The sequence below is a fragment of the Larus michahellis genome, chromosome 13 (assembly GCF_964199755.1).
Source record: "Larus michahellis chromosome 13, bLarMic1.1, whole genome shotgun sequence".
Taxonomy (NCBI): domain Eukaryota; kingdom Metazoa; phylum Chordata; class Aves; order Charadriiformes; family Laridae; genus Larus; species Larus michahellis.
In genome coordinates, this window is record NC_133908.1 from 2941476 (window position 1) to 2966135 (window position 24660).

General features: G+C 43.3%; 1 protein-coding gene across 3 annotated transcripts in view; it reads left to right on the forward strand.

The window, feature by feature from the left end:
* Positions 1–21036: 21036 nt before the first annotated feature.
* MED13L (mediator complex subunit 13L) overlaps positions 21037–24660 on the forward strand; it is a 205749-nt gene continuing 202125 nt past the window's right edge. The window contains exons 1-2 of one of the 3 annotated variants that reach the window (XM_074605933.1): positions 22249–22283; positions 22416–22539. In XM_074605933.1, the coding sequence (XP_074462034.1) occupies positions 22264–22283; positions 22416–22539 (144 nt within the window). In that variant the 5' untranslated portion in view covers positions 22249–22263. Of the gene's footprint in view, positions 21993–22248; positions 22284–22415; positions 22540–22929; positions 22947–24660 lie in introns of those variants that run through there. The other 2 variants (XM_074605935.1, XM_074605936.1) reach the window with 2 other exon arrangements.

The following is a 24660-nucleotide window of genomic DNA, read 5'->3' on the forward strand; positions in this document are numbered from 1 at the left end:
ACATTCCCCTGATTTACCTTGAATGCCCAGGACCGAAATCTAGACAAAGATTGAAGCCATGCTGGTAGCGACCATTTTAAGGTGGTTCTTTACATGATCAGAAAATTTTCTCGGAACAATTGCCACCAGGCTGTGGTCTGTTGGAGAAGCTGATATTTTGGCGAGGGCTGGCACAGTTCTGTGACTTGTTTCTTTTCCCTGAATCAAACGAGATGGTAAACTCTGCAAACCTACAAGCTAAAATTTGCCATTAAAACCAAATCATTACAGTCCAGGTTACGTGCAGGGCTGTTCCCAGCATGCGGGAAGAATTAATTTCCCTACAGTGCTGCCTTAAAAATATCTGTGTCTCCTTCCATTAGCAGCTATGCTGGGGTGGTTGGCTGGTGAACGTACCACTGTCCCTCCAACCTGTCCCTTCTGTCACGTGCTTATGATGATAACATGCAAAAATTCTACAGGGAGGAGACCCTCAGGATGAAGTCGATATGAATTCTTTTGGTATTTGTACAGGGGAAGGTAACTTTTCCTTCCCCTGTGTGGGAAGAATGTGTTAAAGCCAATACCAATTGCTGTTTCTGTGTGCCTGGAGGCAATGCAAGCAGGATTTTCTCTTTAAATCACTGCTAATTAGAATGAATAAATCTAATGAAATAGCAGCGGTGAATATTAATTGAAATAAACCCCCAAATCTCACCTAGATGTATTTTCAATTTTTCTGTTGTTTTTTGTCTGTAAAGAGTCATACAAATACATTTATGTATGTGTGTCCATGCCTAAGAAAGTGTGAAAAAGCAACTAAAAAATCACAGACGGCAGTGAAAATGTATTTTGGTAGAAATTTCCAGCAGAAATATTTATTCAGCCATGTTGAAATCTACTTCCTTCTCCTCCCTAAAACACTGTCTTTGAGAAAAAGAGCGGGGAGAAGACAGTGATCTAGTTCAGATTTCCATGCCAGATGTGGCAAATAATTAGAGATACAGGGTGAAATTTTGAAAAATACTTGTTGTTACAATGAGACCTGAGCACCTGGCAGTCCTACTGAAAATGAGCGGGGCTTGGACACGTCAGCCATTTTTGAAAATGGGATTGTAGTAGTTTTGAAATGTTATTTCTCCTGTTGCAAGGACTGAAGTCGGTTCCGGGGAGCTGATGAAGCAAATCTACAAAACTTAGACTCTTCGTGTGTTACAAAGAGAAGGAAGGGCTGAATCCATGTAGTGAACGAGTGCTACCGATGGCTACTGAGTGCGGTAGCTTACCAAGATCCCACCCTCCTCTCAGTCTTGTACGCTGAAGTCTCCTTTGATTTCATTGAGGCCATGCACGTAAGCTTATTCTCTTTGCAGATCCAATCATTAGGTATAGTGATCTTAACGATAAAACATAAAGAAAAAAACCAAAATGGATACGTTTTGCTTGTGTTTAAATGGTGCAATAGAAGATTCTTTCACCTACTTGCAACAAAGGCAGTTTCAGACAGTAATTACACTGGATAGGGTTAAGGAGAATGAAAATCTTTTTGGAAACAGATATAACATCGACCCATAGAATTTTTGTTCCATAGGAAGAATAGGAAGACTTTCTTTGTATCTTATTACTTGCTTACTACTTAAATTTCTGACTGACTACTTAAAATTAATTTCCTTTATAGACCAGAAAATTTTAAATATACTATCACGTCCACCTTTGTCTGGAATTTTGATCTTTATAGGGATGTTATTTTTAAATTTCTTGAATGGGAGAAAAAGCCTTTCAGTTTAAGTGCTTGACTTGGTTCTGTGGTTTCCGTGTTTGGTTGTTTCTCTATAATTTTTTTCATAACCTTGGGCAAGCCACTTAATCCCTGTGTTTCATTCAAACCCAAGTTAGATGCCAAGGGCTGGAACCTGCCTGCTAACTTTGTCCTCTTCGTAGACTTAGAGAGAAGCCTCAGTAAGAAGGAAATTGAAATATTATTAATATCACTTGTTGTGGCATTAATCTTTTGCTCAAAAAAATTGTATACAATGGGATTAAATGGTCAAGGTTGATTTAAATGTGTGAAGTGTTTTTATTTTAAAGAGGAGGTTCTGTCTCAACCTCAAAAAAAGGTTCTGAGAGGCGTTGCTTTGCTTACATGATTTATATGTATTTTTTTAAAATGCATTCTCGATCTTTTCCATTCAGTGGAAATGCTGAAAGAATCAAATTATCCTTTTCAATTATAAAATAATAAAAAAGGGAACACAGTTATTTTAAACCTTTCCCTTTTTAAGGTGTAATCAACACCAAAGCTAGAACACGTCTTAGATCGTGTATTCTGCAGTTTGCAAAGTTACTGGTTCCAGTGCCCCCAAACCAGCTCGGAGTTGTCTTGTCTGATGCTCCAGAACAGCCCATCTCCTGCGTAATAAACGTAGTGAAAATCTTTGTGATCAATGTCTCTACTAGTGCATGTTTTCCCATCCCCTGCCTGTTACTGCATTACACAAGAAATCTCCAATTTAGCCTCTAATCCTGGCAAGCATTTCTTGGACCATGTCGCTCGCCTTTCATGTTGGCCAAGTTTAAAGGGGGAGAAGGAGGAGGAGAAAGATTAGCCAGCTGCTTTTAAAACCCATCAGTGCATACTGTATTTACTGAGATGGGTAATAAAGAGAAGCTTTTGGGCCTCTTGTTTGCTTTTCGGATAAAGACTGTGTCATGTTTGGGGAAAAGAGATCACGTTTTCTTGCCCTTGTGTCTTGTGATTGGTGTGTTGCTTAAAGACTATGAGGAATCAACTTGTGCTCCAAAGGAAGTTGGCAATAAAGTTGAGTCTATAAAAAGAAACCTGCAGTTAGGATACAGTTTCCTATTCTGAGTCAAAGCAGGGTGTCGAGTCAGAAATTCCGACCCAGCGGGTCAGGAAGGATTCCAGGACTTCTTGAATCACAACTGAAATGTGTTCCCTTCCTTTCACCCTTTTGGCCCCAGTCCCACTGGGATTACTACTCAGGATTATTTTAGTCAATTCACTGTGTGGCTGGTGCTTAATGTGAATATATACTGTGCTTGCGCCGCGCTGTACCTTCTCTTCCTGTCTGAACTGACTACTCTTGTTTCTCCTCTGCGCACGACCAGTTCCCCCCCCGCCGCCATTTAGAAGACTTTTCTGTACCTAAAACACAGGAGGTGCTGCACTCTCCCCTGAACTGATGAAAATAACTGCTCTTGCTGTTTCCAGTGTCTTTGTTCATGGCATGCCATTTCTAAAAGAAAAACATCAATGAACTCATAATGGATAGCGATTTTATTCCTTACTTGCTTTTTCATTAGAATTGTTTTCAGAAGGACGCACAACTTTTTAAGGGAAGATTTTTTGTCTCCTTTAAAAAAGCTGTGAACATTTGAACAAAAGGACTCACTTTGTTTCCGCGTCATCACAATTATGATAAAGACAGTGCACAAAACACGGCAATTTGTGCTGTATCGACTGTGGTTTTGTGGACGCATTTGTGTTTTGTGGACCTTTTCTCACCTATCTTTCTCTGTTTGTATATATGCTTGGCAACCTAGATGGAGAATAGGAAATATTTCTCATAGTTGTCATTCTCAAGTGGTACTGACTCCCAAATACAAGGTCACAAAAATAGTATAAGAAACCATAAATTATATATACCATGTCTGACACGTGGTTCTGTAATACTTTATGATGAAAATTTCAAATCTGCCTGGGAAGAAGGCAAAATGTAAAATGAATGAATCTCTTGTAATGTAGAATAGCTTAAATCTGCTGAAATGGAGCTGGTAGGATGTACTTACCTGGATGGTTTTACTGAGTTTGATCATTTATTGTATCCCATCCTCCTGGTTTTCTTCCCCCCAAGGGTACACTAAACGAACTGATGACATGATTTCTTTCTCTTCACCATTACGCAAGCAGCGCATGCTAAGGACCAAATGTTCAAACGTAAAGATAATGCAGTAATTAGCAAAGGCAATATGCACCTAAAAAAGAGAAGAAAATCTAAAAGGTGAAATAACAAAGTTAGAAGGGAAATTAACTTGTAGGTAAGTGAGACTAATGAGATGAGCAAATTCACTGAAGTTTGCATGGTTCTGTGGGCCTAAGAGCACGCTTTTGCAAAGTGATGTCATCAGGTAAAGCAGTAAGTGGTAAAACAAGGCAAAATCAGTCCGTACCTTAATCATTTGGCTTTAATAATTCTCCTTCTCTTTTGCCCAATGTATCTTTCACTGCTACACAGTGGACTATCATCAAAGGATGGGTGGAGAACACTCCACCTAGAATACCCTGTAATTTAGTAATTAGGTAATTTTCATGGGAGATGTGGGTTTGAACCTCCTTAGGCAGATATCTCCCACTTCCTTGTTACCGGATTAAAAGGGGACATTACCTCAGCATTTTAAGAGAACGTTTTCTAAAAGGATGACCTTAGGTACCTAAACTTGTTCTGGGCTGGGGATCCAGTTCTGTCGGAGGTGAGCAAAGGTGGCCTCGAAGGTCAGCAGTTTGTAGCTGAGACCCAAGAGTGTCCAGCCTTGCTGAAGGAAGAGGCTTCATACATATCCCTCGCTTCAGTGTTTTCCACAGGCTGGGGTGGGAGCAGCGCGTTGTCTTCTCTGGCTGTCTTGTTGAGGAACCAAACTTTCTTCACAAATGTATGTGCTGAACACCATTCTGGGGGAGCGGTGCCTTCCTTTAGACCGGGTGATGAATCAGCCTAAATCCATTGTAGGTCTCTCCCTCAATTCTTTTCCTGTGAGATTAACACCTCTGATAGCTCTCAGGTTTAGACCAAACCAACTAAATATGATGTTGAATTCATGCCATCACCTCAAGCTCCTGATCCTTCTCTGCCTTTTAACAGGAAGGTATGAAGCGGTCAGGAATCAAAGACGTATTATTCTAGGTTGACTTGGCACGTGTATAAAGGACAGAGTGTTTGGATAGTGGAGAATCTAGCTCTCATTTTTCCTCAGCATGAAAAAGTCTGGATCAAAAATCCAATGCCATGCTGCAAAGACTGTCTCAAGTTTCCTTCCCATTCAAGGCAGTGGCAGTTGTTATCTTATTTCTCATTTGCTATGCAATAGCCTACAAGGCTTCAAACTGTGAGAGCGAGCAGGGAATGGCAGTCTTTCCTTTCCTGCTTTTGCTCAAGCACATGCAGGTTATTTTAGACGATGATTCCTTAGCAGGAGAAACAATGAACTGTATGAATCAAACATTCACAGCGGTTGGAAACTATAGCTTGGCAATGAAGGCGAGTGGGAAAACATTAAAGACAATGTAGTAATAGCAGGCAGGGAAGAAAGAGAGAGATGGGGTAGAAGATAAGAGGGTATTGGGTAGAGCACACAAGCTGAACAGGAAAAATTAGATGTGGAAAGGAATGTGAAAAAATGGGGAGGTAAAGATTGAGAAATCCATCTTGCCAGGTAAGCAAGCCGTGCTGTCTCACTTTGGGAAGAGGGAAGGTTGGAACTGTTGACTGACCTCTGATGAAATATAGTATGTATTTTCACAACATCTTAGTAATAGTGGCAAAGTAATTATATTGCATAATGAATGGTCTGAGAAATGGATACTTCTGACATTGGTTTCTAGCACTCTGCCGTGCTGCTGTAACTGCCAGGGTACCTTACTCCTGGGAATAGGGACAGGGGGATGGCAGGTGCCATGTGTTCGTCTTCCACAGGGCAGGCCATGTCCGAGCTTCAGATTTTGCAGTGCTTTTTAGTTGAATCGCTGTTGGACTCGTATGTGTCCTTTAAGTGCGTGTTGCTTTTGTCTGGTGTGCTCTTATGGAGGTGAAAGAAAAGGGTTTGTGTCCAGCACTTAAAACATAGTTGAAATTTCATGGCTTGAGGCTTTCATATAATTTGTTCAAGGAGTTAAAGGCATGTGGCCAAACACACAGCTGATCTGTATTTTGGTTGTACAAATGTCCCTGTATTGAAACCTGAAGAGTTAGGGTTTTTCCCTATTCCTCTCCTGTAAACTACTCTTAAATCTATGTGCAGCAGACATTCGCGATGGCCCCTCTACGTAGTCAGAGACAGGCCTGCAGCTGGTTGTGGGCTGGGATGGCCATAGTGCAAAACCCCAAACCCAATGGCAGTTTTCCCAAAGGCAAAGCCCAAAGTCTCGCAGTCCGTGGGCCCGTTTTTGTGGTGTGCTGCTGTGGAGGATCGGGCAGATAGCATTGCCTGATAGCATTGGCTTCACAAGCGCACATGCCTACCACCACCTTTCCCATCGAGCGCTACTTTCCTTTATTCCTCCTTTACATCACATGTGCCTTTTCTCTGCTGTTTATTTGGGCACAAAGTCTCTTATACATGCAGTCACTTCATAAACCCCGTAGAGCGTAATCTTTTTTTCCCCCTGAACCTGAAGGCAGAATGTCGCGTTTCGCAGCCACAGCCTTACTGATCTGCAAACCTGCTGGTGACACCCCCGTGCCGTTTGCCCTGGAGCTGAACGAACCCAGGGCTCCAGGAGAAAACCGCAGACCTTGAGCTACTCCGCGTTTCCCTGCTGCTGTACCTAAGCTGCTTTAAAACACGGCAAATTTATAATGTGTGGTGTCATCTCACAGGCTCTGCCAATGAATGTAAATGGCATAAAGAGCATGTGGAACAGATGGAATGAGACATGCACGTAAAGAATTAAAGTATTTGTGAGGGAATTTGGCAAGGATATTGGAATGCTTCAAGCACTGTGTACGGGGGTGGAGGGAGGAGACCAGGATGAGTTGTGGGGGGCTGTATGCCGGTGATCCATTTCTTTCAGACACAATATGTGACCTATTTCTGTAATGATGCTAAACACAGCAGCAAATATTCCTTTTTTCCCCAGCTTCCTTCAGGAGGCTTGTCAACTTCTTTAGCTGGAGAAAATGTTTCCTCGAAGAGGAGCTGTGAGTTGTTTGGTTTTTCACTGCAAATATTAGAGCAAATGAAGGATAGCAAAGAGAAAAAAGAAAGCATGGGTGGGAGTGGAGTGACGTGGTACAATCAGTAACAGTGCACTTACCTGTGCTCCATGCGCGTAAACAGGGAAGAAGTCTTACACTAACGCAGTTGTTAAATTTACCTATGTCAAATGACTTGGGGTTTTAATTTTAAAATGACCTTGTGTGTTGGCTTAGTCTAATAATTTTAAAAGTGACTTTTTAGGAGATTTTATACACACATGCACACAAAGAGTGATTTTTTTTTTGAATGCCTCACCAAATCAGAAAGGAACAGGAAGAAATTGTGTGGAAAACGGAATAAAAAGCAGTAGGCTGCCTCATCACAGACTTCTACAGACCCTTTCCTTTTGCAGTTCCTCTAAGCAAACTTGGGGACCAACACTTTTGATGAGCTCATTGCATAACCTTTTCCGAGGAAGATGCATCTGGAAGTTGGTGATCACAGCTTGGATGTGCTTTGAGTGTAGTCTTGCAGGGAGCTGCTTGATGCGCTGCACGCCACCGGTGACACATTCACACAGATTATGGTGACATCCCAATCTTCAATCCAATTCCGTTATCTTCATTCTCCTGTTCTCGGTGAGGGGTCAGTGGGTCTGTGCATAAATGTTCTTGTTCACTGCTCAGACAAAACAACTGAATTCATGCATGTGAAAGGGAGGTTTCTTCCAGCCGCAGGAAAAGCAGATATATTAACTGAAAAGATTTTAGAAAGAAAAAAGTCACCCTTACGTGAGCAATGCAGACTAGCAGTCTTAGGAAGAGGTAGCACCGGATGGTTTTCATGAAATCCCTAACACAGCTTCTCGTGGTGCTACTGGACTTTAAAGGAAGCCCACATCCAGTTAGTTTGCCCAAAAAGAAACCTTGAAACAGCGATGTGAATAGAAGAGACAAGTCAGGTTTCCCTTGATAATCATAAAGGGCTCAAATTACCTTCCTTTCCGTCCCCAAAGGGGGCATAAATACTTCATTTATGAGATTGTTTGCGCATGACTAATCTATTTCTGCTTGCTAATTGTAGTGACTAATGCATCTTACAAGACAAATATTAGCTTGTAATAATACCTGAACAAGTAGATTTATAAGCGTTAAGCAAAAATACAAATAATTAGCAGAAGCTGACTGGTATTATCTTCTAATTGACTGTAAAGACACTTTCTATTTAGAATAAAAAGTAAAAAGATTTCTCAAGGAGCTGTAGAAATAATTAGGCCAAGCTACTGTTCTCTTGAAAAAAAGGCAGCAGTCAGGTAATATTTAATTTTCATGGGCGCTGAATTCAGTCATACTTCCCCCACTGACGTCAGCGCTAGAAAAGCGCTTTCAGCCTGTTCCTACCTGCTGAGCCCATATGTCCACTGGGAAGAATTTGGCAGCCATCTCCGGGGAGAAGTAATTACGCGACACAGGAGCGGTCTGGATAGCGCGGCTCAGGAGTTAACGTCTGCGCTGCCCAACTCACTGACCGCTGCTCCCAGAAGCTGATCTGAAGGAATGGTGCTGACCAAAGACGAGGCTTGATCCATACAGTACTTTTGATGGGGGCTGTTGTGCTTTGTTTAAATAGAACATTAAAACTCTGCAGTGATGTTACACGTAATTTATTAAAAGTTCTCTTTAAGTGAGGTGGAACATCAGAATCATTATGGAATGTATCTCTGAAGATTTGCAGTTGATAGAGACATATAACACCAAAGTGATGTTCTACCTGTTCGGATACCAAGTTTGGGTACAGGTTGAAGCACCACAGCTCATATTATATTTGAAAACTGGATTTAAGGGAACTCTATTGGCTTTGATTCCTCCTGAATGCGTGATTGAGTGCTTATCAATATCACTACTTCAAATACAGTATTCTAGAGTAACTTTTTATGATGATAACGTAATCCTTCATTTAAAATCTGAGTATTACCTAAAATATTTGACCTGTATTACAGTCACCCAGAAGCCAGTTGGCTCGCCTAAAACCACAAAGTGAACTGAGGATCATGCTGGAAACGTTATCCAGCTCTCATGCTCCCAATCCCTTTCTTCAGTTTTGACATCTTCCAAGTTCTTTATGTTCTGCTCAGCGATCGCAATGTTGCCCACTGAGAAGTGGGCTGGGGAGGCTCCCCTCTTGGCAGGTAGTACACGTGTATGTGAGTGCTGTGCCTGACTCCTCAGTTGCAAGTAATTACAAGGCCAAACTGTAGACTGGGAACATTCTCCGCCTGCAACTCAGGGGTCTGCATCCTGTTGAACCTTAGTAAAGATTTAGTGTATTTACAATGGTAAACAACAACATAGTGATTTATGTGCATTCATACAGTCCATCACACTGGCTAAGAGACTGGTTAAGAGACTAAAATAGAGATTCCTACACCTAAGTTTCTCATTTGATCAAACTGTGCAGCTATGACTTTAGCTTAGATTTTACACAAAAATATTTCTTCCAAATATGAATTTGGAACACCAACTGTGTTTCATCAAATACTGTATTAGCTTGGAGCTCTGGAACAGAATTTAGACACTGCAGTGTGCCGCGACTTGTAGCTTTGTCAATCATTTAAAAAAATCTGTTTGCAACACTCACTATAATTCTAACTAAAAAAACCCCCACATTTCAGAAGAGGTTTATATCCATAAAGCCTTAACAAATATGCAATAATCAGGAAGCACAAACGCTACTTGTTTCCTAATATGAGTAGAAGGGTTTGTTTAAACGAGCAGAGTTGATCTTTGCCCAAGTTAGGTCCATGTGCCAGAAAGCTGAAGGTCATCCCTGATTAGACTAAAACAGGATCGGCGGCGGCTTCAGAAAATGCAGTGGCTAATACGAACTGCTGCCTTGTGGTCGAAGCTGGCAGTGGAAGGTAAACCACGAGAAGGCAAGGACTTGTTCTGGCCAGAATGCGCGTTCCTATTGCGACCAGGTCATTGCCACTCTTAACATCTGGCTTTGCAAACCCATTCAGATTTCTAACTGCTCTTCTGCATAAAATCTCAGTGAAAAGATTTTCAGCAAAAATTCTCAGCTGAGTGAATACGTAGGTATTAGTTGTGTTGCGTGTCTTACATGAGGCCAAGAGACCTCGGTCTCCACGTAGAAAACCAATAAATATCACCGTGTAATTCATTCCATTATTTGTCAAGCAAAGACAGCCATTTCAGTTTGTTCCTGCAATGAGTGTCAGAACAATCCAAAGAAGCAATATTCCCTGGGCTGCAGAAAAACAGAAGGATGAACAGATATCTCTAAGCTTGCCCAGCAGTCTGAAAGATAGGTTTCCTTTGAACAAACAATTCAAGCCATGGCTAGTTTCTTGAGTAATCAAGAAAGCAGTTGATTAAATTAAAAGCAGCTGAAGTATTTTATTATCTGTAAGTATAATTTCTTATAAGGCTAATATTTTAATTTTTTTGTAGTAGGAGTGGTAGTAAAATAAATAGGATTTGGTCCATAATGCCTTTTTAAGTTGAGGCTTGTGAAACCTTAAAATCTCAGAGAAATGAGTTGTTTCATTTAATAGGGCTTGCAAACAGGGATGTCAACACAGGGCATCAATGGAAGTCTTATGTCTCTAATTCTTTTATTCCCTCTCATAATTTCAGCAAAAGCTTTCAGCACAACATTTATCTGCAGTTGATGGATCACTGAATGCTTACAACTGAAGAAAATGAACATCAAAGATATCCAGTAAATTATTTTAATGGTTGGATCTTTCACAGAGCAAGCTTCACCTTTCGTGTGCTTTGTTTTCTATAAAAATTCAGTTTATGTATGTTTTAAAGGCAGAATTTAGCTATAGCTTACTATTTGCTTTGAATTACATTTCCTCTAACTGAGCAGTAAGTGAAGTTGACAGCTTTGTGGCCAAAGGGAAGTCCTGATACGGAGGTTCCAGAACAAAAGGGCCTTAATGAGGTCAGAGTGGTAACAGAATGTAAACCGGAACATTTCTTATTCGATCTCATTATTACCGATCAGCCTCCAGTGGGTCCTCACTAGTTGTTCAGAATCCCAGTTTGGAATCGGATGGGGGGAAAGACAGACAGAAGAGAGAACAGGCATAAACTATGAATAAAATAGAAAATATTACAAATATTGAAATGTGTGTGCCTGCCCAGAATGAAATGCGTGGACATAGTGCATTTTTGTCGGTACACCTGTCACTGAGTATTTTTAGATGAGTTATTTTCAGGGATATGAGTCTGAACCTTAATTTCTCTTTACGTGGTAAAGTCCGTGCCAATGGCACCTACTTCAGACCGGTTTCTGTTTGTCTCTTAAGTGGTCGGTGACTGCTTGTTTTGTGCAGGATGCAGCAGGAACAGCTGCACACCCTCTTCAGTTCCAAAACATGCTTCATGTTTTGTTCTCGTATCAGTTTGCAACATAACTTTCTAGCCTCCAAAATCGAGAAGTACAAAATGTGGGGGTCCTGCAATAAGATATGCTGTTGGTGATAAGAAAAATGAATCTAGAGGAAAGAGGAGAGGAAGAACTGACAATTGAAATTTAATAGTGCCTATAGGGACTTGAACGTGAATTATGGGTGTATGTGCAATGAAATAGTAAAGATTATTTCTTACTTATAAAGACTCTGCACACTGGTTACTAAAGGCCTGAAGTCCTAGAGCTGTTGTCTGGAAAGTGTTTATCATCCTTTTTCAGATTGTGGTAACTATTTCCATGTATCCATAAAGGAGTGCTCTAGCCAAGGCTTTGATAGCGTGGATGCTCTGTTATTCTGTCTTCTAAAGGAACCTGTTTCTTTTTTTCATCCATGAGTGTGTGAAAGTGTTTACACCCGAGTACGATCAAAAAAGCCAATCAATTACAAGAATGTGTTAAAATCAACTCTCACAGAGCTTTTATTCACTTTTAACTGCAGGATCGGGCCCCCAGTATAATTCCATGTCATCAGTATAAAAGCAGAATAACCTGTAACTGAGTTACCGGCTCCTCTTTCTAGATCATAATGGTAACACAACATTTTAAATTAAAGTCTGTTGGGGTTTTTGTCGGGTTGTTTTTTAGTTTCTTCTGGTGCTTCATTTTTCTGAAGAAGTATTGTGGTATCCATTAGATGAACTTAAAAATACAGCTTGGAAATGACACAATTTGCAACAAGAGGAACAATAACTCTGGAAAAGAAAAAAAGAATATTTGAGTGGGGGAGAGTCGGGAGATAACAGGAGACAAATAGAGAGAGAAGTACATTACTCCAGGCTCTAATGTGGTCAGCGATCACAGACCATAAGCCACAGTTTTTTATTCATCTTTTTAGTAACAGAACTTGAGCATGACTTTAAAAAAAAGCAAAGATTTCTTAGGGCTTACAACAAAAACTTTATCTTATCTTTTCCCACCACAGTAAAGCAAAAAGATTTTTAGAATGAAAAAAATTTGTGAGAGTGATATACCTAATTTGCCATTTACCCATACTTTTTACTACCCTGTGTCTAGAAAGGTCATACTGTCCCTGGCCGAATTTTTTTCTGTTTTAATTTTAAGCTGCAAAGTAAACTGTGTAAGCTTGGCAGGAACAGTCCATATATATTTCAGGGCAATATTTTTGCAATTCTTGTTTTCGCAGCCATAAACACCTTCTGATGCCAAAGGGGAAGAGGACTTTAATCCAGATAAAATAAGATTCTTAAGCACTGAAAACTGTACTCAGATTTATGGGCCAATTTTAATATTTGAGCTGCCATGCCAAAAGCTGCACATTCCACATGTGCAGCGTGGGGTGTTGCCTGACTGGCTGCTTCCAAGGTCATCGCACATCGAGCTCCATCACCCATCCGGAGTTACCCTGTAATCTGTTCCAATAACTCAACTTGGAGTTTTGTTCTCAGAATGTGTTTGCCAAATGTTATTTCCATATTTACTTTGCCTTTTAGCCTTAAATCTTTTCATTTTTTTTTCTCTTGTAGTATTTTTATCCTCTATCTTATTTAACACCTTTTAATAAGCTGAATTCTTACCAAGCGAGCGCAACAACATCTGAAAGATGAAATCTATCTCTTTGATGGTATGAAACCATGACCCAACAGGCCCATCCTCTGCCTAGAGGGCTAGTAGGCGCTTCATGTTAGATTATTAAATCCTTTAGAAACTTGGGTATGTTTATTCGTAATGCAAGGTATCTAGCCAACATCACAATTCTTTCCTCTTTTGAGTGCAAAAATAATTTACAATTAAAAAGTACTTGCCATTTTGCTCAGCCTAAATCACGCTCCCTTTTTATTCCTGAATAGTTTCAGTTGTCATTTGCTTCTTTCTGGTTTTCCAAATAGGTCGTTTGCTTTGGTTCTACAGAATATTTAAATGAGGATTTACAGTCACGTCTCACAGAAACCAAGAGGGCATGCTGATGCACAAAACTGTTCTCACCTCCAACTAGAAATAAACACCTTCCTTTGTCTGCCTTTGGTGGTTGCCTTTGTGAGATCTCGCTGGCCAGTTTGCTCTGTGCTGCTACTTACACCGCTCACACCTTAAGTTCTCAAAGGCCTCTGTGACACGCAGAGCATTCTCGTTCTTCGAAAAAAACACGAGTGAAAACTTGCTACCGCAGCAATAGTGTTTTGACTGTCAAATGGGACATCATATATGGGACTGCCTAAAGCTTTATTTTTTAATCTTATCTATTACTATTTTCAACTGCTTTTATTTTTAGCATTACATTTTCTTGAAAGTAACGGTTTGCATTTTGCTATTTGCTTCATCCCCACCAGTTATACCTGAAATGTCATCTAAATATCACCATGATGTGGGAAAGAAATCAATCTCCTTCTCTGCTCCTGAACTGTTTCTATCCTTCCAACTAAAGCCACGTTTCCAGAGACCTTCCTTGTCTTTTCCTGAATTGGTCCTGGCAATTTAAACTTCACGCGGCCAAATTTAGCCATCCTTTTTTCCTGACTCCCTCACACTTCCATCACTAGTAAAGGCACCACGCTACTAGTATTGCTCTTTATAACTAGTCAGGCACCTTTGACGCCTGCCTGCCTTTCACCGTTCATTCCTCTGTTCATACCACTCTTCACCGCTCGCACTCGGCTCCTGCTGCTACTTCATCCATAGCAGTAAGAGATGACCTTTTCTGTCTCTAGACAGTAAAAGACCTTGTCTAGACTCTTCTTGCCTGCCACGGCTTCCTTTCCTGCCTCTCTTCTATCTTTTACAATCCAGAGAACAAGGAGCTACTAAGATAATTTGTCTGGTTTTTGATAAAAATACAGGAGCGCTTTCTTTTAACTCCTTGTACAGCTTTACATCTGCTTCACCAGAGTAAGCTTAAATGTCTCATTCTTGTTGTTATGACTCACCTATTAACTTGAACTTTTTCTCTTTTCACTTTCCTAATGATGTGACCTTCAGTTAATTGAAGTCCTCTACAGCGGTTTGCAGATTTCTTTCAACATTATCTTGTAGGTGTGAAAAACTTCCCAAAATTGGCTTTCCAGGTCATTTATCTTTCCTCAAACTGCTCCTTAACAGGAACTGTTAGTATAGTGTTCATACGAGCAAATAAAATAATTTTCAGGGAATTTTCATGCGTATAACTCTCAAGAGGTACGTTGTAACACTGACCTCTGCCATGCGTGTGCTTTTCTAAATCCTGACCCTGAAGCAGTTGTGCCTTGTGAGAAGCTTGTTCATGTAAGTAGTCCCAGCGACATCGACACATTTAGTGGACTGAAGCTATTTATTTGTGAAAGGCATTGGCAGAGTCCCTGCAGTATAACTACTGGGAGGTCTAGCATCACATCTGGCAGTAGCCTACGTTTGGTCTTTTCTTCATCCTGGGAAAGGAAAAGAAATAGAAACTCCGTGGAGTCCCAGCAGACTGTCCGTGCTGCTGTTGGTCGTCAAAGGACAACGCTTAGATACTGGTGAATGGGAGCACTATAAAAATCTCAGATGGCATCAGCTGGGAAGGATTGGAGTCATATGGGATGTGTTTGACTTGCTTTTGTGCACTATAAAGTAGTCCATGTTATTAATTTTGATTGAAAATATACTTAGTTTCTGTAGCTATTTTCTATAGTTAGGGATGGTTATAAGCAGACTACGCAGATCTGTCTTGCAGTATGTATTGATAATGATGGTGAGCAAGGACGGCTAATGCAAAGACCACAGTCTAATCACTAGCAGGACTTAAAGTATGGCCCTTAAACTTCTCTACGAACAATGGGTCAGGGTTAAAGGGAAGGCAGGGACAGGTGACATTAGAGTGGGGGTCTGCTACAGGCCACCTGACCAGGAAGAGCGAGCGGAGGAGGCCCTCTATAGACAGATAGGAGCAGCCTCACGTTCTCAAGCCCTGATCCTCACAGGGGACTTGCACCACCCTGGTATCTGTTGGAGGGACAACACAACAGGGCATAAGCAATCCAGGAGGTTCCTGCAGTGCGTCGATGATAACTTCCTTCTCCAAGTGACAGGGGAACCAAGGAGGAGAGGTGCCATGCTGGAGCTTATTCTCACCGACAAGGAGGGGCTGGTGGGGAATGTGGAGCTCAAGGGCAGCCTTGGCTGCAACGACTATGAACTGGTGGAGTTCAAGATCCTTAGGGCAGCAAGGAGGCTGCACAGCAAGCTCACTACGCTGCACTTCAGGAGAGCAGACTTCGGCCTCTTCAGGGATCTGCTTGGTAGAGTATGGTGGGATAAAGCCCTGGAGGGAAGAGGGGCCCAAGAAAACTGGCTGATATTCAGGGATCACCTCCTCCAAGCTCAGGAGAGATGCATAATGACAAAGAGGAAGTCAGACAAAAACGCCAGGAGGCCTACATGGATGAACAAGGAGTTCCTGGAGAAACTCAAAAGGAAGCCTACAGAGGGTGGAAGCCGGGACAGGTAGCCTGGGAGGAATACAGAGAAACTGTCCGAGCAGCTAGGGATCAGGTTAGGCAAGTTAAAGCCCAGATAGAATTAAATCTGGCCAGGGACGTCAAGGGCAACAAGAAAAACCTCTACAGGTATGTCAGTGATAAAAAAGACTAGGGAAAATGTGGGCCCCCACCGGAAGGAAATGGGAGACCTGGTTACCTGGGATATGGAGAAGGCTGAGGTACTCAGTGACTTTTTTGCCTCAGCCTTCACCAGCAAGGACTCTAGCAACACCACCCAAGTTGCAGAAGAAAAAGACAGGGACTAGGAAAATGAAGAACTGCCCACTGTAGGAGAAGACCAGGTTCGAGACCATCTGAGGAACCTGAAGGTGCACAAGTCCATGGGACCTGATGAGATGCATCTGCGGGTACTGAGGGAACTTGCGGATGAAGCTTCTAAGCCACTAGCCATCGTATTTGAGAAGTCATGGCAGTCCGGTGAAGTTCCCTCTGACTGGAAAAGGGGAAACATGACCCCCCTTTTTAAAAAGGATAAAAAAGGAAGACCCAGGGAACTGACAAATTTGGTGGCCTTCTATGACAGGATTACAGTGTTGGTGGATAAGGGAAGAGCAACTGACATCATCTACCTGGAATTGTGCAAAGCATTTGACACAGCACGGCATCCTGTTCTCTAAATTGGAGAGACATGGATTTGATGGATGGACCACTTGGTGGATAAGGAATTGGCTGGATGGCCGCACTCAAAGAGTTGTGGTCAACAGCTCAATTTCCAAGTGACGAGCAGTGACGAGTGGCGTTCCTCAGGGGTCAGTACTGGGACAAGTACTGTTTAATATCTTTGTCGGTGACATGGACAGGGGGATGGAGGGCACCCTCAGCAAGTTTGCCAATGACACCAAGCTGTGTGGCACGGTGACACGCCTGAGGGACGGGATGCCATCCAGAGGGACCTGGACAGGCTGGAGGGGTGGGACTGTGTGAACCTCATGGAGTTCAACCAGGCCAAGGGCAGGGTCCTGCATGGGGGTCAGGGCAATGTTAGTTTACAGGCAATCTGTAGATTATCAGTGGTTTGGGGTGGGGGTTTTTTGTTGTTTTTTCGTTTGTTTGTTTGTTCTAAAATAACTATATAGTATGGATTTAATGTGTGAATTTTTTTTATTATTTTTGATGTTAAAATTAGATGCTGTTAATTTCTTGATGACAGTGAACTAGTTTGGTTGTTTTGAATTTTTTTTTCTTCTTATGTCTTCAATTTGTGGAAGTAAAGGCTTTTGATATTAAACCAAAATCATTACGAGTTCTTATTGAGAAACACTTGAACAAAAACATGTAATTACTGGATGAATTAAAGATCACTTAAGAAATTAATGCAACTTCATAAAATGTGGACAAATGAGACCACTGGAAACATACCTGAAAATAGGCTGCTCATCTGCACTATGTTACAAGAACATTGAATAACAAACTACATAAACCATGGACAAAGAAATTCTAAAATTCTTCAAGTTTTAGTAATCGTCAATGAAATTACTAGCTTGAGAAGAATTCATTTAAGAGCAACTCAAGAGTGGGGGGGAAACAAAATTATTTTCTTTGTTGCTTTTTGATATGTAGAATAGTTGAAGACCATTTGCTTGTATTACATTCATAATTTGGGTCTGATATCATTCTCCCTCACCCTGTTGTTTCCATTACTGGGTATTGTAGGCGACTGGAGAGGACAATTTAGAAAACAGTAAAAATGACACTTGATTAAATTTGACGCGAGACAATGATTACTTATACTGCAAAAGCTGGAATTTGTGCTAGTGAATAACCATAGCATCTAACTCAAATATGTGGAAAAATAAGTTTTACCTAGAAATGAGTTGTCTTTGACATAAAATGTCAAACCCTGCCGCTTTTTGACGCTGACAAAACTTGGCTGAGTTCCAGTTCTGCTCCCAGCGTATGAAGGGCCAAACTCTCCATACCCAGAGCTGGGAGAGCCCTGCCTGAATCTAGTGCTCAAGGCAGTTGTACTCCTCGAGTAAATAGTCCTTTCCCAAATCGGAGGTACTTGAAAGTACAGCAAAGTGGTTGTATTTTAAGACAAATAAACCCAAGCAGCTGCTTGACGTTCTAGCTTTTCTTTAGCCTCCTGACATCTTTGTTTCTTCCTCCATGTTTAGTTTGAAGCATAAGCAACACCTGCTGGTGAAAACAAAGTCTACGGAACTGCTGAGCCATCCTCCTGGAAGAACAGGTTTGATCATTACTGTAAGCTCTGGGTGAGTTGTTCTAGGATAAAATAAGCTTGCCTGTCCCTATTTGCACTGATTTTGTAAGGGTAGGTAGCTGGCTCCTTCCCGGAGCACCTATCAGCTCTGGAGGGTGAAGGCTAAGCGTGATCTCCAGGAGCCTGGAAACTCCTTTCTGCGGCTGAGTTTTGGAATTGCAGCTTGCAAGTTACTATATTGGCAGAATTAATGAAGAAGTTCCTCTGTCTTGCTACTACGGAAAAACGGTTATTTCATTAAAGTAGGAAACACCAATGTTCATGTTCATTGATGAAATTTTAAAAAGAAGTAAAAGGAAACAGGGAATAAAACTTAAATACCCTGAGCTGGGAAACACGTTCCGCCACATACCATCTAGGATAATTAGGCATGAGCAAGTGTCACTTGTGCTTGTATATGATATCTGTAAGTGCAACAATTTCTGCTTTAAGTAACACTATTGCCAGAAGACAAAAAGGGAACTTTCCTGGTTTGGTACTGTGAAGCGAATGGTGAGACTGATCATTTCTCTTGTCTATGAGCACTGAACGTTATATATAAAGTCAAGTAACTGGCAAACTACTTAAAGAGATGCCATCTTTTTTAATTAAAAAAAAAAAAAAAAGAACTTTGCAATGCAGGGATGTGGTCAAAATGTTTGACCGGTAGCCTTTCACAAATGCAGGCAGCAACTCTTCAACTTGGGAACATTGACCCATTACACGTAAATTAATTATACTAAAATACATTAAAATAATTGAAAGAGTAGCTAACATTCATAAGAATCCTGAAAAATGGCCAACGCAGCACAGTATGAGTATATTAACATTTCTCCCCATGAAAATGGATCTGAACCATGTGTTAGACCCCACATTTTAATGAGAAAATCAAGCATAATAAGTCATCTCTACTTGGAAGATCCAGAAGAGGAATGTTGACAACTGGAAATACCATTTGGAGGGTAAGCAGCATATGGAAGAAACATGAATTCTGCAGCGTCTCGTTCTGCACAGGATTGTTAGCTTTCTCTAGGATAAGTAATAATGTGATTCTCCATTTCAAAATATTTCTATAATAAGAAAATAATCTTTTTCATGATAAGGAATGTTCTTTTATTCCAGAAATAGAGTGAATGCATCATAAAAGTGTTTGTTGTACCCTTGGCATCATTTACTGATAGGATGGGTAAGTGATGCTGCAGTGTATTTACAAAGGGCTGTTGTTTTACTGCGCAAGGATGTGTTTTTTAGCCTTTGTTGGTTAGTGCCTGTTGCTCGACATATTTACAAGCATCGGATTGTGCTCCCTGTTTATAAGACTGGTTGCCAGAGGAAAGGGTAGCAGGGATGGTCCAAGGTGCTCTCCCCATTCTGGATTGCCAGGCTGCAGCAAGCCATTTCTAGTTTGGCTGTGCCCCTTTCCAGTTTGGGGCTTCTATACCACCTTTTTGCCACTTGGATTCCCCTAAAGGAACCGGAGGAGGACAAAAGGCTCGCCCTAAGGTGAGTCCGGGCTTTCTTTGGCTGACTCATAGGCGTGCAAAATAAATACATCGCGATTGTAACTGAATGTATTTCATGTGTGTGTTTGAAAACACTTTTCCTCTCACTAATATAGGCAATATATATATATTTGCAAGACAGAATTCCCATTCGGAATGGGAAGGGAATGGGCCGCGACGGAAGGGATTTGTCAGAGGAAGAATTTGTCAGAATGCACGTGATGAGAACACCGGGCTCGGTGGCAATTCTCTTTTGGCCTAAATTCTATCTATCACTCCATGTGCGTAATTTAGCTAAATGGCTGTGATGCTTGTTTGCGTTAGGAGGTTCGTTACTATGAGGTAAGGCCAAACGAACTCCATGCGGTCATTAGAATAGATGCTAATCTTAATTTATTACAAAGAAAAGTAAATTGCAGAAAAGATGCCTAAATAAGATTGAAGTCGTGATAAGGAAAGCTGACATTGAGCACAGAGGGAGAACTTTTTCCACTGAATCAGATAGTTGAAAATGTGCTATGTTTCTGTATTAAAGCTTATGCTGAATTCCTGAACAATCTTCATCTTTTAGGCAGCAATATTTGCTTTCTGTCACCTGTGGGACGCTCTTGTCAGCGAGGAAGGCGGGGAGGTGAGCCTTCACCTGCGTTAGCAGATCAGGCTCCCGCTGGTTAGAATCAAAGGGTCATTAGGAAACGTGGGAAAAAAAATGTGTTATGAATTGTATGTTAATTTTAAACAAAATATTAAATAGTTATTGTTTTGTGCCTGTCCTTTCTTCTTCTCCAGACCATGATTATTACAGGAATAAATTCCATTTGTTTACTTAACTGTTAGGTGGTTTTGAGCTCCTTTTATAAAAAAAAAATAATAACTATACACGGTGTCTTAAAAGCTGTTTCACCCGAACGTGGGGCTGTTCTGGATGTGCGGGGGGTGGTGTTGCACCTCCGCAGAACTTGGGGTTGAACTTGGCTTTGAACGGGGAGCTGCCGGGGGGTGCCCGGGGCGGCAGACCGCAATTTTGACGTTTTCAGGCCAGTTTTAAAATCCTTTGAAATTTCGCAGGTGCTGCGGGAGGACCCGACGGGGGTTGGCCGGTGGGAACGGGCGCGCTGAGCCGGACAACTCCTCTGCAATAGCGCTTTCTCTCGGTGAGTGTCCCGCGCACCGGGGGCGAGAAAGTTTGTCCCGTCCCGAGCGGCGGAGGGCAGGATCCCGGGAGCGGGGCACACACCGGCCGCGGGGACCGCGCCCCCCGGGCCCGCCGCGGCCTCCCCCGCCGCCGCGCGCGCCCCCGCCGCCCCGCTCCCGCGCGCCCCCAGCGGCCCGGCGGGCGCCGCGGCGGCGGAGGGAGGGGCCGGGGAGGGGGAAGCCCCCGCCCTCCGCCGCGCGTCACGTGGGGCGGCGGCGGCCAATGGCGAGGCGAGCTGCGGCTGGCGGCCGCCATTGCTGTCAGAGTGGAGAGAGGCAGAGGCGAGTGTGTGAGGAGGAGCGGGTGAGCGGGGCCGCTGGGCGGGCAGCGCCAGGCGGAGGGGGGCGAGGACGGGCAGGGACAGTGCTCCCTCTCTGGGCCGGGGCTGCCGCCCGCCGCCCGCAGCACCGGGAGCCCCGCACGGAGCGTAAACAAGGCGGCGGCAACAGCAGCAGGAGGAGGAGAAGGAAAACACCATCCACCCACAGCCAGCGGCGGCAGCAGCGAGGGGCGGCCGGGCGGGGAGGGGAGGGGACACGGCCTCCGCCGGCACGCGAGACAGCGCCCCCCGCCCGCCGCCGCCGCCACTGCCCGGGACCGGCACCCTCCCCCGCCCCGCCCGGGTGCCGCGGGGTCCGCCGCCGGGCCGCGGGAGGAGACCCTCCCCTCTCCTTCCCCTCCGCCGCTACGCGTGCCCCGGCCGGGGGGGGGCCAGACCTGGACGCGGAAGGAGGGCCCCGGGCCCCCCCCCCTTTCTTCTCTCCGCCCCAGCGGTGCTGAGGCGGCCTGGAGCGACCGGAGGAGGCTTCCCCCACCCCCCCCGCCGCTGCGTGCTGAGGGGCTCGGACCGAGACGCCCCTGCGTCCCGTCGGAGAGGGCCCTCGCCGGACCGGGCAGCGCGGCCTGAGGATCGCCCGGCGGCCGGCGACGGGTAGCGAGGATCGCGCCCGCCCGGCGGCCGGGCCGCCCCCCGCCGCCCCCGCCCGCGGCGCGCCCCCTGCCGGCCGCGCTGCCCCGCTCCGCCCGCCGCCCCGGGCCGCACCGCGGAGCGCCCGCTGCTGCCTCTGCCTCTGCCCCCGCGCCGGGCCCGTCTCCTCAGACATGCCCCGCTCTGGCGGCCCGGCTCGCCGAGGATCATGACTGCAGCGGCCAACTGGGTGGCGAACGGGGCCAGCCTGGAGGACTGTCACTCCAACCTCTTCTCGCTGGTGAGTGCCCGCGGGCGGCGGGTAAGGGGTGTGCGTGGTTGGGGGGAACCGGCGGCTCCGGCCGCGCAGCGAGCTTGCCGGTTGGGTGCAGCTGCCGGGGGCTTTATAGCCGGGGCCCGTGGGGCTGCTCCTCCGCTGGCCCCTCCCCCGGCCCGGCGCCCCGTGTTTATTTTGCTCTTTAACGTGGTTTGCTGCGAGTGTGTGCGTTGCTTTCCCAGCTGCGCGCCCCTGAACGGGAGAGCTTGGAGGCGACAGGTTGTGTGTCCTCTGCATGTGCGACCATCTTCTCCGGTAAACAGGCTTTTCTCCCCGCCTCCCTTGGCACTCCGTGCCCTGTGTGCTTTGTGCCTACCGAACTGGGGATTTTTTTTTTTTTTCCCTCTCCTTTCACAATGACTTTCACAATGACAAACGCCATTTCAGCAGCAGCAAACAGTCATGTAGTGTGATCGTCTGTCGGACTTGCGCTCTGGGCTCTTGTGACTGCGTGTCAGCTGTTGTTACGGCGTGGTCTCCTCGTTGCATAGATCGTGCTTGGGGGCAAGAGGTACAGAAAAACTTCAAACCTTTTAGTTTTTTTTTCTCTGAAGAAAAAGGAGTAGCTGAAAATGTAGGATGCGGGGTAGCTTGACTGCGTGGATGCTGTCTGCCCCGTCTTACTGGAATTTGACAACTTCCTACTCGTATTGCATGGTTTAATGTTGCAGAAATTATGGTATCGGTTTTGGCTAGCTGCAGATTTTTAATTTAAATTTAAAACAAGAAAACAATTTGTTTCTGTGCAAGGACAAAGCTATTTGGAAATACCTGGCTTTATTTTACCTGACACCTATAGGAACATTATCCCATCTGTCTGGGTGAAAGCTGAGTGAGCGAGAGGACTATTTGATCATCAGGAGCCTCCTAGTGCTGCCAGGGGTGATGTCTGAGGGAAGGAGGGACATTTAGTGCATGGTATGGTATAGGTAAAACAAAAAACTTGTAATGCAAGTTTGGGGATAGTGTGTACAAAAGATTTATGGTAGATAATCTCCTCCCTGCATCAGAGCTCTGCTAGAATTTGAGGTGGGTGCATATGTTGTTCTTTTTCTAATAGCAAGAAAGAGATTGTTGCTATCTCCCTTATAGGAATGAAGGAAAAAAAGAAAATTAATTAAAAATGCAAATGATCAAGCTCTTAGTTTTATGTTTTTTACCTTTTATTGCTGTACGTTCATTATTTTGTCTCTGTTTTCTTTTAAATGTATGTATCGTTGGTTTTTATTTTGCTCATACCTTTTAAGAATCTGGGACAAGAGCCGTAGTCCCTTATGCTGCTAGGAAACTGGCCCAGAGATTCTTCCGTGAGAATAAATGCAGTTCTTACTTTGGCTTTTTGTTGAGCTGTTACGTTCTATAAGTTTGTAGCTATGCTTCTGTTTGATAGCGTTTTCTAATACTTATAGATGTATAGCAGTGCTATAGTTATCAAGGTGCAGGAATTGTTCTGGTGACTTTTGAATACACTCCTCTTACCCAGTAAGAAAAATAAAACAGTAAGCATGAGGGAGACAATTGTGCCTGATCGTAAGAGCAAGGCGGTGAATGGTTTGTCCTTTACAGAGAGAGAGTTGTGAAGTCCCCAGCTATTAATGGAAAACTGAGTAGTGTAACTTCTCACATAGCTGCAATCTGCAAATCTGTCACTGGTAAAAATAATTGTTGGTGTGCAATTAGCATAAATTACAAAGTGAAGTTATTTCATAGTTATTGTGGTTTGGTCTTCCCCCCCCACCACCTTACTAGACTAGGGAAATGTTAAATTTTAAATAGGTGTGTAATATCATTGAAATAAGTTCAGCAAAATTCTTTTGCAAGTGTGTTTTAATAATAGTGAGTTTAATGTGCAGCCCTTTAATCTCCCGTGTAATTTTGTGGGAGGTATCCGTACCTGTAACGTGGTGCTATGTATGAAACTGTAACACTTTTATTGTTTTCTGGCCCTACTTGCAAAAAAAAAAATCTAATGAAGCAGTATTTTTTTAATATAGCGTATATGCAAACACACAGTAACTATTAGGGAGATTTATTTTAAATTACATTAGTGTTCGTTAGGATTTATCTATCAGTGAAAGATATTGAGAAAGGAAACACAGACTGGAAATATATGGCCAACACCATTGACCCTTTAACCTCAAATTGTCATATGCATTTCAAAACTTACGAAGTGTTAAAGCTACAGTAGTCTGGATTACTGATTAAGAGAAGCTTTTGCTAATTTACTTTTTCAGTGTAACAGAACGAAAACACGCACCAAACTAAATCAGTTGTTGATGGGAATCCATTCATTGTTTAGGAATGAGGTGGATTACAAATATTTTTTTTTTTAAACTGATTCTGCTATTAGGAGTTGACAGAGTCAATTGTTTTATTGCAGGCTTTGTTTTGTGTGTGAATCACAAAGAAATGTTCTTGACTGGAGAACTGAAGTTCTGAAGTAGTTATAATCTACTGTGATTCTGTTTGTTTATGTTTAAATAATATTTCTTCCCACAAACATTTGTTTTGTTTAAGAAGGAACTCTATCTCCCCAGCTGGGATAAGCCAGGGCTCTGTGGTGAGTCTCTCTGGTTGCTGTAGTGGATTCGGGTTGGTTTAACAAGCACTTCGTGATTTCTAGCTTATTTTC